Source organism: Thamnophis elegans, chromosome 14 (assembly GCF_009769535.1).
Source record: "Thamnophis elegans isolate rThaEle1 chromosome 14, rThaEle1.pri, whole genome shotgun sequence".
Classification (NCBI taxonomy): Eukaryota; Metazoa; Chordata; class Lepidosauria; order Squamata; family Colubridae; genus Thamnophis; species Thamnophis elegans.
In genome coordinates, this window is record NC_045554.1 from 12,918,055 (window position 1) to 12,931,820 (window position 13,766).

Genomic DNA, 13,766 nt, shown 5'->3' on the forward strand with positions numbered 1-13,766 from the left:
ACTATCCAGCAGAGAAGTTTGCCGCTGATTAAATGTAAACAGGACTGAAGCAAAAACCGAGATTTCACCTCTCAAACTTCTTCCAAGTTTGGGACTCAGGCTTGTCGAACGTGTCTGCTTTTCACAGATCCCATGCGCTGAAGGCATTACGAATGCTCTCTAGCTATTAGCCCCTTGTGGCTGGGTTCACACAGCCTCGGAATCCCGATTAACAGAACACAAGCGCCCAGTTCAAAGTTAGAAATTAGAGTGTGGCAAGAGATGAAAAATTAACAACAGGAATTAAATTTTTAAAAAAGGGATGATTAAAGCAAACAATGGTAATGAAATATGGGGGGATTTTATAAAATCAGTGTTGATGGAAAGCAAAGGGAATAAAGCCACTCAAGAATACATGTTGTTTTGGAGGGGACAAAGGCACTATTGGAACATATTGTATATCTTTTAGTTGTTATAGAAGAAGATATAGATAGATAGATGATAGATAGATAGATAGATAGATAGATAGATAGATAGAGGGAGATAGATAGATAGATAGATAGATAGATAGATAGATAGATAGATATAGATACAGACACACACACACACACACACACACACACACACACACACACACACCCTGTTTCCCTGAAAATAAGACCTCCCCAGATAATAAGCCCAATTGGGCTTTTGAGTGCATGTGCTAATACTGCAACACAGCAGCAGCCATGAGGTGACCACACTCTCCTCCTCCTGCACCTCCAAAATAATAAGACCTCCCCGAAAATAAGGCCAAGGGTTGGGGGGGGTGAAAAAAAAATAAGGCCTTGTCTTATTTTCGGGGAAACACAGTACACACAAACACACATATACATACATATGCATATACACACACATATACACACATATACATACATATGCATACATATATCTGCACACACACACACAAGGAAAAATACAAATATTACAGTGCACCCTACCATATATATGATCTGGGGGAGGGTGCACTGTAATATTTGTATTTTTCCCCTTTTTTGGTGTTTATATGTACTATGTATTATTTGTATTTAAAATTAAAAAAAACATATGTATGTATGTATGTATGTATGTATGCATGCATGCATGCATGCATGCATGTATTGTGTCACAGCCCCTGGTATGCCCAAATATGGGAGGGAGCATACTGCTTCCCTTTTCTGTCTATCAGCTCACACTGGGAGCCATCCAGGCAGAAAGCCATTTTTTTATGTTGCCTTGTTACATTTGTGTTGCATTTGTGCTGATAAATAAATAAAGGGAGACTAGTATAGATCTATTTCAAGCTATTTAGCTATGGCTAGCTGATGAGAGCTAAATAGCTTGAAATAGATCTATACTAGTCTCCCTTTATTTATTTATCAGCACAAATACAACACACACACACACACACACACACAGAGACATACATGCATGCATGCATGCATGCATACATACATACATACATACATACATAGGCAACTTTTAAAATGTGTTTCTACGGCAGGGGTATCAAACCTCCATTCGCCTCCGTGGGCAGAGGGAAATGGGGGGAGGAGACGGGATGGATGCCTCCTGCAGTATGGGGCATTGGGGGGGCACACACGGTCCCCTCTGCCCTGTTTTTGACCTTCCTGGCCTCCAGCAGCTGCCGGCCAAAAACGGGCCGTGGGAGGGGGGGGGCAAATGCAGCCTGTTTGGCTGGCAGAGGCACTGATCGATGGTCCTTTGGCATTTCCAGGCCAGATCCGACCGGCGGGCCTTGAGTTTGCCAACCCTGTCTATGGAGACTCTCAAGTCAGGACAGAGTTGTCCCAAACGGGCTTCTAAAGAAGAACTGAAGAAGCTTCTTGGATGAGAAGTGCGACGTCTTCAAGAATAAAACGAAGTCCAGTTGCCTTGTGAAAAAGTACCTTTGTTTTTTTTTTTAATAAGGCTGGACCAACTCCCTCTAAAAGTTGCCATGGTTGAGAAACACTGGAGTAAATGTGCGGTAGGGATTCAGCTGCCACACTCAAAGCTGTACCTCCATTTGAGCCTCAGTCCAAAACCTCGGTTGCTAAATAAGCAACTGGATGTGAAGGTTGGACCACAAGGAAGGCTGAGCACCAAAGAATGGAGGCCTTTGAACTCTGGAGAAAACTCCTGCGAGTCCCTTGGACTGCAAGGCCATCCAACCGGTCAGTCCTAGAGGAGATCCACCCTGACTGCTCTTTAGAAGGCCAGATCCTGAAGAGGAAACTCAAAGACTTTGGCCACCTAATGAGAAGGAAGAAGGACTCCCTGGAGAAGAGCCTCATGCTGGGAACGATGGAGGACAAAAGTAGAAGGGGACGACAGAGAATGAGGTGGCTGGATGGAGCCACTGAAGCAGTCGGCGTGAGCTTAAATGGACTCCAGAGGATGGTAGAGAACAGGAAGGCCTGGAGGAACATTGTCCATGGGGTCACAATGGGTCGGACACGACTTTGCAACTAACAACAACAACAACTAAGTAAGAGCTTCAAGGATTTCTTATAGCTCGGCAGGAATCCTATCGACCTTTTGGAAAACTCTCAAAATTTGTTTTTTTTCAGCAAACCTCAAAAAAAAAGAGAGGAGCCTACAAGATGCTTCCACGATGGGTGAGCTTTCCAAACACTCTCTCGTGATTTTGTTTATAATTCCATTGCTTTTAACAGTTATTTAAGATGTGGTTTTTGCTCATTTTGTACTAAAGGTAGTCCTCAAGTTACGACTGCAACAGAGCCCAACATTTAGGCCGCTAAGTGAAATATTCATTAAGTGAGTTTTTGCCCCCTTTTACAATCTTTCTTGCCACAGTCGTTGAGCGAATCGCAGTTAAGTTAGCCACACAGTTGTTAAATGAGTTTGGTTCCCCCCCTCCTCGACTCTGCTGGCCAGAAGATAGCAAAAGGGGAATTACATGACCACTGCAATTGTCATAAAGGTGAGTCAGTTGCCTAACGTCTGAATTTTAATCACATGGCCAGGGGGATGCCGCAATGGTCGTAAGTGTGAAAAATGTTTATAACTTTTTTCAGTACTGTTGTAACTTTGAGCCATCACTAAATGAAACTGTTGTAAGCCAAGAACTACCCGCATTCTGTGCTGCCCAGTCACATTTGTGAGATTTGGGGGGGAGGTAGATCAATTTTAACAGATTTCACAGAGTTGGAAGGGACCTTGCAGGTCATCTAGTCCAACCCTCTGCCCAGACAGGAGACCCTACATCTGCCTCTACCGAGGATCGAACTCACAACCTCCCGATTGTGAGGGGAGAGCTCCACCTCTAGGCCACAGCATCTATACCACAGCCCTGCAGAGCAGGCTGGCAGGATTATGTCCAGTTAAGAACAGGGTGGTTCAAGGTTGCCCCAAAGGAGCTCAGAGGAAATAAAATTGGACCTGAGACCATGATAATTTTCTTCTTCACCGACCCCTGAAATTCTGAAAAATCAGCTTTTATCCAGATGTTTTCCGTAAGGTGCCAGTTTCAAGGGGGAAAAGGGTGCCCGGGTTCAACCAAAACTGCCCCCTCCCCCACCCAGGCTGGCAATCCAAGGATGGGGCAAATTCTCCTTCCTGGTGGGGGGCAAATCCAGAGGAATCTCTCAACCGGCAGAAAAATGCTCCGAGTGAAGACAGCCCAGCCTGGCGGTCTGATTGTGCCAGGGACGCTGGGGGGCACTTAGTTAATGCATTACTGGGGACCCCTAAGTCCATTCTTGGAAGCCGGTGCCATCAAACTCCCCCCTCCAAGCCCGGGTTTTCCCCCTCCCTCAAACTCATGCGTCTGTTATTTTGGATGCAGGCCGAGCATGCCAGGGCTGCGAGCGATGGGCACGGTACTGCCGTGCTGCACGTTGCTCCTCCAAGCCCGATCCTGTTGCAGCAGCCGGTGCGCCTCTCCCTTGGCACCGGTTGCCCAGGTTCGGAGGACCCCCCCCCCCAAAAAAAAACCCTACCACCGGAGCACGGATAAGCCTATGCATGCCCCCCCAATACCTCTATCTGATGAATGCAAGGCAAACGCCCTGCGCCCGATCCAGCCGCCCAACTCGCGCCCGACTTGCGCGTGCCGTGGCCAACCCTACGCGCGGATTTGGGGTTGGGGACAGTCTTCCGACTACCCTGCCTGGACTGCGCGTATCCAAGGAGGGATGCGCGCATCCAAGGAGGGGTGCGCGCAGCCGGGCAGGAGAACCGGAGCCCCCCTCCCGTCCGAAGGAAGCTTGGCACGCATTTTAGCATCGGATGGAGAGCAGCACCCGATGGGGGGCTCGCGCCTGGACTCAGCCCCCAGCCCACCCCGGTCCCCGATGGCTACGCAACCCCGGTCCCCGTTGCGCGGGCTCACCTGCTCCTGAACGAGCTGCCGCAACGAGCTCCTCTCCATATACCCGCGGCTGGCGGCGCTGGCGGCCGAGGAAGAGGAGGAAGAGGAAGGCACCACCGGCGGGGAGCCCAGGATGAAGCACCTTCCCCTTCCCCGCCGCCGCCGCTGCCGCCGGGCAGGTGATCCAGAGCCAGAGCTGGCAGCAGCAGCAGCAGCGGCGGCCGGGGCTCCAACGTGAGTGGCAGCCGAGCGGGAGGGGACGGAGGGAGGGAAAGGGAGGGGAGGAGAGGCTACGACAGCCGGCGGGCGGGGCCGGAGAGGGCGTTGCGCAGGGAAGGGGGGAGCCCTGGGCTCCTCCCCCGAGCCGGGTGGACGGGGCGGGAGGGGGGACCTCAAGTGAATGATAAAATGACAAGAGGTGGAAGGGACCTGGGAAGTCTTCTAGTCCGACCCGCCTGCACAAGCAGGAGACCCTGCACCATTTCAGACAAACGCCTTGTCCGTCTCTTTTATAAAGCCTCCAGAGCTTGTTGGATCCGCTGTTCCGGGAGGTGGGGAGGAGGAGGGAGGAGCAGAGAACTCGGGAGGAGGAGGGGGAGGAGAAGAGGAGGCAGGAGCAGAGGAGTTGGGAGGAGCAGAGGAGGGAGGAGGAGAGGGGAGCAGAAGAGGGGTGGAGGAGAAGAAGAGGGGAGAAGGAGGGAGGAGGGGAGGAGGGGTGGAGAAGGAGAGGGAGGAGCAGAGGATGAGGGAGGAGCAGAGGATGAGGGAGGAGCAGAGGATGAGGGAGGAGCAGAGGAGGGAGGAGCAGAGGGGAGAAGGAGGGAGGACAGAGGAGAAGAGGGGAGAAGGAGGAGAGGGAGGAGTGGAGGAGAGGAGGGAGGAGCAGAGGTTGAGGTAGGAGCAGAGGAGGAGGAGAGAGGAGAAGGAGGGAGGAGGACAGAGGAGCAGAGGAAGAGGGGTGGAGGAGGAGGAGAAGAGGAAGAAGAAGAAGAGGAAGGGGTCCATCAACTGGTCCAGTCTCAGCCCAGTTGAGCCCTGTCAGCATGGCGGGGTTTGAAATATGAACAGGCTGCTGGGAATTGGGGCAGAATTCGATGTACTAGGAGTCCGAAATGGCTTGCCAGTCCATAAGGAGGCTGTTCAGTTTCCCCGTGGGGTGGGATTTCTTCGTGGTCTCCCATTCAAGTATAAAGCAGGCCTGCTTTTCCTCCAAGTCGAGATGCAGTCAGCCAGATTCTTTGCCTTCTATCCTTCAACTGGACTTTCTGCCTGGAGAGGTTCAGGTTGTCCACCCAGGCTGATCGGAGGAGTGGTCTTCCTCCCTCACCTGAGACCCCCTGCAAGACCCAAAGAGCTTTTCTGCTAAACTCCCCAGGCAGGAATCTGCTTAGTAGAGCTCAGGATCTCCTGGCATAACTGTGGAGTACAATGCTTCTGCTTGGTATATACACCCAAGGGGATTAAAGGTTCCCCTCGCATATAAGTGCTAGTTGTTCCCAACTCTAGGGGGCACTGCTCATCTCTGTTTCAAAGCCGAAGAGCCAGCGCTGTCCAAAGACGTCTCCGTGGTCATGTGGCTGGCATGACTAAATGCCGAAGGCGCATGGAACGCTGTCACCTTCCCACCAAAGGTGGTTCTTATATTTCTACTTGCATTTTTACATGCTTTTGAACTGCTAGGTTGGCAGAAGCTGGGACAAGTAACGGGAGCTCACTCCATTACACGGCGCTAGGGATTCGAAACGCCAAACTGCCGAGTCTTGTCTCCATGCAAGAGGTATATTATTCACTTCCTTGGATCAAGCCTCCTGAGATCAGGGAGGAAGGGGGGGGAGAAGACTCCCTTTTGAATTTGGAAGGGCTTTTCAAGGTTGGAATCCAAGCCATTTATCTCTTGAGATGCCTTCTGCTTCCATTGCCAGTCAGATCTTCCAAAGGAGACCTTTAATGGCCAATCTCCAGCAACATCTTCAGGATCCTTCCAGAACAGAGACTTGGACACTTGAAGATGGGTGGACTTTGACTCCCAGAATTCCCCAGCCAGCATGCTCCTGGTGGCAGGAATCAAAGGTGAAGGATGCATGCTGGCTGGGGAATTCTGGGAGTTGAAGTCCACCCCTTTTTCAAATGGCCAACCTTGAGAAACACTGCTCCAGAAGTTCAGAAAACTCTTTGGCAATTGCTAGTCCCTTGATGGTTTCTCACTTCCCTCATCCTACCTGATACGCTTAACCAAGCAAGAAACAGACTCCTTGTCACGAAAAGCCCCTCTTTATTTACCTCTTGTGAAATAATTGCATTCACCTACCAAAGAGTCCAGGCAATGGTCCTTCAAAGGGTTAACTGCAACAACAGATCTTGTCAATTCCTTGCGAGTGAACTCCCAGCTGAAAGGCTGCAAAGTAAGTTCTGACAAGCGGTCTCTGAGGCACAGAACACAATGAACAAAATCTTCCGAAATACTAACTGTTGTCTCCTACGACCACCACTCCCCTTTCCTTCTATTTATTCCCCAGGGAGGAGCCATTCAGCATCCATGTGTGCTTTGCTTCCCGAGCCGACTCCTTGTCCTCCATTGCTCTCCTCTCCTAACAGCTCTGCGCATACGTGCATCTTCCTCCTCACTCTTATCAGCCTCCAAAAGCAGCTGCCTCTCCGGTGGATGGGAAATGTTGGACAGTCCTGTCTCTGTGTCCGACGCAGAGTATCCATCAGAGCCTTCCCCAGACTCCAGCACTGGCTCAACGTCCTCCTCCACCTCATCATCAGAGTCTGCCGCCAGCTCCACTGGCAGCTGGCAGGCCACAACATTTAGATCATAACATTTCTTCAAGCCTTCACAGACCCTCTGTGGCATTGCAGTGCCCCCAAAGGTTTGAATCCCTGGTTTAATGTGTGGTGCTAACTCTCTTGTGGGATACTTCTTTTAGCAAACTCAAACTTGGCTTGATTTGGTCCCTTCGGTGGTTCTGGGATCACCGCTGTCTAACCTGCTTATTATATCTGTGAAAGGCAGAAGTTGCAGGAGCTTGCTGGGCTGTGGAGCAGCTGATTTTTAGCAGAGGGTGAATGATGGTCCTCGCTGGTTAACACTCATCTGTGAAATGAAGATAGGAGAGACGGTGGCTTCCAGCAGCTGATTCCAAAGGCTGGAAAGCTGACTCTGAATATTCATATTCCTACTCCGTGCATATTTACATGCTTCAGGAAATGTAGCAATTTGGGAAGTGGGGTGCTGACGGAGAAGAGAAATCCCGTTGTCATTTTTCTTCTGAAAGAATGCAAACACATGGGGGAGGCAATAAAAGGGCCTGGAGTTTGCACGTATATGCATAATAAATTTCTAGGTGAGAGTCGTCTTCCTAGAACTATGGAGAAACTTCCTAACAGAATAATTAACCAGTTGAATGTCTTGCCTTCAAGATTATGTGAGTGTTCCACCTATAAATAAATACCTGGGCAATGCAAGGTTATCAGCTAGTATAGTTATAATTACCATGTTCCATCACTCTGCCGTTATCCATACCAACAAGGGCTCAGATAAGAACCGACTGAGGGCAGATTCAGGACCTTGGAGAGAGACCACAACCTCTTCCGCAGGCATTGAAGTTCAAGGGACGGCAACCTCATTTCTTGAGCAGGAGCTGCTGCAAAGCTGTCATAATTTGGCCAGAAAGGTTAATTTGGTTAGATTTCTTTAAGAGTACTGCTCCCTCTGGTCTTGCCTCTCACTTTACAGATGTTGGTGGAAACCCCCCCCCCAAGTTTCTGGATCCCTGGATGAATCTGTTGTGGCCCATCAGCGGCCAGCAGAGCTGATGGCAGATTCGGACAATAAGGAGGTTGGGGAGGAAGATGGGCCAGTCCTGGAGTCTGGGGAAGGCTCTGATGAGGGCTTTGCAGCCAAGGGAGAGATGGGGCCAGGGCCATCCAACAGTTATCAGCTGCCTTCGGAGTTGGAGATCAGTGGGGCAGAAGAACAGCTGGAGCCTGTTCCCAATGTGTGCATGCGAAGAGTTGCCAGATGAAGGGAACAGCTAAGGAACAAGGGCCGGCTCAGGAATAAAGCCACAGGTGGATGGTGAATGGCTTCTCCCACAGGGAATAAAGAGGAGCGAAAGGGGAGGGGAGTTTGCAGGAGACAATTAGTTCAATTCATTAAAGTGAAGATCTGTGCCTGACTTCTTGCCAAGTAATTGCTGCTACAGCATGGCGTTTGGAAGATATCGGCCTGGCAGCTCTCCAAGCCTGATCAAGGTCTGTAGTTGTGCAATCTCATGAAATACTGTTTGCCGGGACTTTGCTGGAGAGGAATTCCCTTTACCCTAAATAAAAGGGGTTTTATCGGGATGAGGAGTCGGCTTCATGCTCTTGTGAGAACAGCATCGCACAACACTTTCATAGGACTTAGTGGGATGGACTGTTGAGGCCCCAATGAAGGATCCTATTGGGTCATGAAGCTTGATACCATCAGTTTCTGGATATCCTTGGTCTTGAGCTATGAGAAAAGCAGCCATTATAATGGGGACCAAAGGATGAAGACATGATACAAACTCTGGCATCACACAGCACATTCGATCTTAAGGCTACTTTAGCAAGCATATTTTATGGGATTGGATATAATCTATGACAACCCGAGGAAAGAATCCATGTTAATGGCTTAACGTCACAGCTTGGTTCATCTAACTGGCTTCATCTTCTAGACATTATATTTATCTGACCATTCGCCTCAAGTACATTGAGTGTGGGCAGCTAACAATATTAAAAATGATACAAACACCCGGAGATGCTGTTTTCTTTACAACAGGTATTACAAAAGATGCCATCATTTGCTCGATTTTAAATTATGCTTATTAAGGGTGGTTTGGTTTTTATCACACAGCTGACCATTGCGATATAACCCAGGGGTTGGAAGGTTATCGTCGTTCCAATTCTATTATTGTTGTTGTTTGTTGCATAGTCAGCCAGATGTTTAGACTGGACCTGGCATTCTACTCCACTTATCGAGTTCTTCCCAAGGACCTGAGCTAGACAGATGTTGTTGCTTGAGGGTGTTAAATGCTTCAGTGTAAAATATAAACTGTTCCAAGTAAAGTTGCCTTTTGCAAGTGATGGGTGGGGATGTTGCCAATTCAGATGGCGCTCAAGGGCTGCTCCAGATGTTTTAGGATCGCTCCCAGGGCACCTATTACTACTGGGACTATCTTTGCTTTCTTTTGCCGCAGTCCTTCTACTATTATTTGCAGGCGTTTCCATTTTGTGTTCCCCTCTTCCCTCAGTTCTTTCTCTTCTAGGTCGTATTATTATCCTGACTCCATTTAGCCCAGGATAGGGTAGGATAAAATAACAGAGCTGGAAGGGACCTTGGAGGTCTTCTAGTCCAACCTCCTGCTCAGGCAGGAAATCCTACACCACTTCAGACAAATAGTTGTCCAATCTCTTCTTAAAAACCTCCAGTGTTGGAGAATTCACAACTTCTGGAGCAGTGGTGGGATTCAATTTTTTTTTACTACCGGTTCTGTGGGTGTGGCTTGGTGGACGTGGCTTGGTGGGCGTGGCAGGGAAAGGATATCCAAAATCCCCATTCCCTCCCGATCAGCTGGGACTCGGGAGGCAGAGAATAGATGTGGGGGGGGGGGGGGCAGTCAGAGGTGGTATTTGCCGGTTCTCCGAACTATTCAAAATTTCCGCTGCCGGTTCTCCAGAACTGGTCAGAACCTGCTGAATATCACCTATATTCTGGAGGCAAGTTGTTCCACTGGTTAATTGTTCTAACTGTCAGGAAATGTCTCCTTACTTCTAGGCTGCTTCTCTCCAGAGGTGGGTTCCTGCTGGCATTACTACTGGTTTGGTGCCCGAAAGCTTTTGCTAAAATTATTCTATTCTATCCTATCCTGTCCTATCCTATCCGGCTCTATTCTATTCTCTATATTGTAGTCTGTTTTGTTGTTCTATTCTATTCTACTCCATTTTATTCTAATATTCTATCCTATTCATATTCTTCTATCATATCCTATCCTATTCCATTTTCTATCCTATTCATCTATCCTATCCCATCCTATCCTGCTCTATTCTCTATATTCTATTCTATTCTGCTCTATTCCTATTCTATTCTTCATTCCAATATTCTATTCTATTCTATTCTATTCTATTACAGTGAGGAATCCCTGCATGGGTGGGAGAAGAAAGCTGCAGTGGACAGCAAAGAACCTGTGTCTTTCCTTATTTTTCCAACTTGAAATGATGTGTTTGTGCCGATACGGAAACATTCTCTGCTTCTTCTGCAAATAAGCCCCATCTTCTCCGGAGGTGATGGAAGATGCACCAGGCTCAAAAGCCTTGGATGAGGCCTTCAGAACCTCTTTGAGAGTCACTCCTGGATCCCACCATGCAACACGAGGGGAGAATGAAGGAGAGGGAGTGAGAACGTGGCTGGTGGTTTCATTCAGGTCCTTTGAATTGCATTTCAATGAGATTAAGGATGGCAGAGAGAGCTTTTGCTTTGATTCTCTGCAAATCTTGTCAAGTTAGTGAAGCGTAGTCTGCAAAAGTAGCCATTGTGGCTTAGGACGCTGCAACCGTCTTATATGAATCCATTTGTTGTGGCCTGCAGGCAGCCAGCAGAGCTGGCAGCAGACTCAGAGAGTGAGGAGGTTGGAGAGGAACGTGGGCCAGTCCTGGAGTCTGTGGAAGGCTCCAATGAAGACTCTGCGTTGGAGGCAGAGAGGGGGTCAGGGCCGTCCGACAGTTATCAGCTGCCTTTGGAGTCGGAGATCAGTAGGGCAGAAGAACAGCTGTTCCTAGTATGCGCACTTACAGAGTTGCCAGATGAAGGGAACAGCTAAGGAACAGGGGCTGACTCAGGAATAAAGGCACAGGTGAACGATGAATGGCCCCTCCCAGGGGAAATAAAAGAGGAGCGAAAGGAGAGGGAAGTTGGCAGGAGAGACAATTAGTTCACTTAATTAGCGTGAAGATTTGTCCATGACCCTCAGAGACTCCTTGCCAAGTATTTCCCCGTACAACGTTGTGTTTGGAAGATATCGGCCTGGCTGCTTTCCAAGCCTGATAAGGTCGGTGGTGGTAAATTCACCCTTGAAAGACTGTTTGCAGGGACTTTGCTGGATGTGAATGAGGGGGGTTAACAAAATGGGTTTTTTTCGGGACAAGGAGTCTGCTTCGTGATTTGGTGAAGCTGTTGCTGGATTTTGATCACGTGGCCATGGGGATGCTGCAACCATCATGTGAAAAGTGGTCATAAATCCTTTTTCCCGGTGCCGTTGTAACTTGGAACAGTTACTAAATGGCCTGTTTGTACTGTAAGTCAAGGACTACCTGAAACGGGGGACATATATGCTGTGGAATTTGAAGGCTGATTTAACACAGCATATCCCAGGTCATTGTACCTTATGTCACAAGTCTTGGTTTCAACAATCCACAGCTTAAGAACAATGTCTAAAGCAGGGGTGTCAAACTCAATTTCATTGAGGGCCACATCAGGGTTGTTTGACCTCAGTGGGCCAGCTCGAAGTCGGAGGCGTCTGTGGTGGCTCGAGCGCTCTGCCAGCTGTGTTTTCAGCTGGGACATCCTCCTGCAACCCATTGCCAGCAAAAACAGAGCCTTCCCAAGCTCAGTTTTTGCTGGTCACAGCACTGCGAGAAGGTGGGCCAGATCTAAGCACGCTGCAGCCTGGCTCTGGCCCACGGGCCTTGAGTTTGACACCCCTGGTCTAAAATAACCTTGGCAACTATAAGACCTAGGATAAAGGTAAAGGTTCCCCTCGCACATGTTAGTTGTTCCTGACTCTAGGGGGCGGTGCTCATCTCAGTTTCAAAGCCAAAGAGCCAGGGCTGTCTGAAGACATCTCCATACTCATGTGGCCAGCATGACTAAACACCCAAGGTGTACAGAACGCTGTTACCTTCCCACCAAAAGTGGTTCCTATTTTTCTACTTGCATTTTTACATGCTTTCGAACTGCTAGGTTGGCAGAAGCTGGACAAGGAATGGGAGCTCACTCTGTTACGCGGTGCTAGGGATTGTATGATATCAACTCTCAAAATTCCCCAGCCAGAAGGTTGGCTGGGGAATTCTGTGACTGAAGTCTACAGGTATTCTAGTTGTCAAGATTGGACACTCTTGCTCCAAAAGTGAGTTTGTGTATTTATAAATCTTTTTTTCTTCCTTCAAGGTAGCTTTAAGAAAAATGGCTACCTCTTCCTGAGTTTACTCCATTCTCTCTCTTTTGAATCTTTCCCACCGTAAAGCCCTTTATGTATTCATCAGAACCAAAGCAAGAGTTTTTAATCTGCATAAAGCCATTTGATTTTAGATGCCGTTTTTTAAAGTTTGGGCATATATGCTTTTACAAGCACTTTTTGATCCAAAGGAAAAAACCCCGAGCCTTTAAAACTTTAGGAACCTATAAAATGCCCATTTTACTTTTATTTAGGCTGTTTTGTCTTAAAATTCTTGATGCATCTCTTGGAAAGGTTGCCTTCCTTTCAAGAAAAGGTAACAGTACAGCTCTCCGTTTTTGAGTTTTCTATTTTTAATAGTTAATGGGATTTGAATTTGAATTAACACGAATGCACGCTCCGTCTTAGACATATTAACAGCAGGCTGGCCCGTGCAGATGTGTGCTGTTTGTTTATGAAAGCTGTAAATATCCTGAGACAGCCCACTCCGTGTCTTCTCCCCACACCCCACACCAACCCAAAGCCCCCCCCTCTCCCCCCAAGAAAGCAGACACGAGGACCTGTCTCTTTGTCTGCAACCATCTGGTGCATAAAAATTTATTCAGGTTCACAGCAGTTGAGTTGAAACTCGGTACGACTGAACGGAGATGTGGGTTAAGAGGAAATCCCCCCCCACTCCCAGGGCCCATCGCTCGGTGAAAAAGCAGCTCTCCCCTGCAAAGCTGGCTGTTAAGAAATTGCTCCAGGTAGTGAACCCACAAATGCAGTGGAGGAGGAGGAGAAGAGATGGAGGAGGTATTAAAAGTTATCTGGAGCTCATCTCGGGATGCAAAGTGGGGATCCCTGAAATGTCCAGGGAATCCCAAAAGGATCTGAAATATTCCACAGGCAATGCGATTGGGCTATGCCACTCCCATCAGCGAGGGCTTAAGGACCGCTTCTTTGGAAACTGGCAAAATGTTACCGCTCAGGTCCCAGGGACGAAGATCATAAAGCCGGGCCTAGGCCAAGCCACTTCCCAGTGCAAGAGGGTGAATATTTGAGGAATCCCCTACTTTAAAAAAAAATGTTCTGCAGAGGAAGCTCCAATTCTGTCTCCTAATATGCCAGCTTTCCAGATGTGGCCAGTGCCTCCTTGTTGGGATTTACGATGAATATTTAATGCCTTGTTTCATGAAGGTCCCTACCTGTGTCTATTTCTGCTCATCAGAAGGAAGGACCTCCGAGTAGGTCTT

At 48.4% G+C, this 13,766-nt stretch overlaps 1 protein-coding gene across 1 annotated transcript in view; it reads right to left on the reverse strand.

Moving 5' to 3' along the window:
- Nucleotides 1–4,572, reverse strand: part of RHBDL1 (rhomboid like 1) — a 31,586-nt gene extending 27,014 nt beyond the window's left edge. Inside the window, exon 1 of the mRNA XM_032231361.1 lies at nucleotides 4,355–4,572. Within this exon, the coding sequence (XP_032087252.1) occupies nucleotides 4,355–4,393 (39 nt within the window). The 5' untranslated portion in view covers nucleotides 4,394–4,572. The remainder of the gene's footprint in view (nucleotides 1–4,354) is intronic.
- Nucleotides 4,573–13,766: the final 9,194 nt, after the last annotated feature.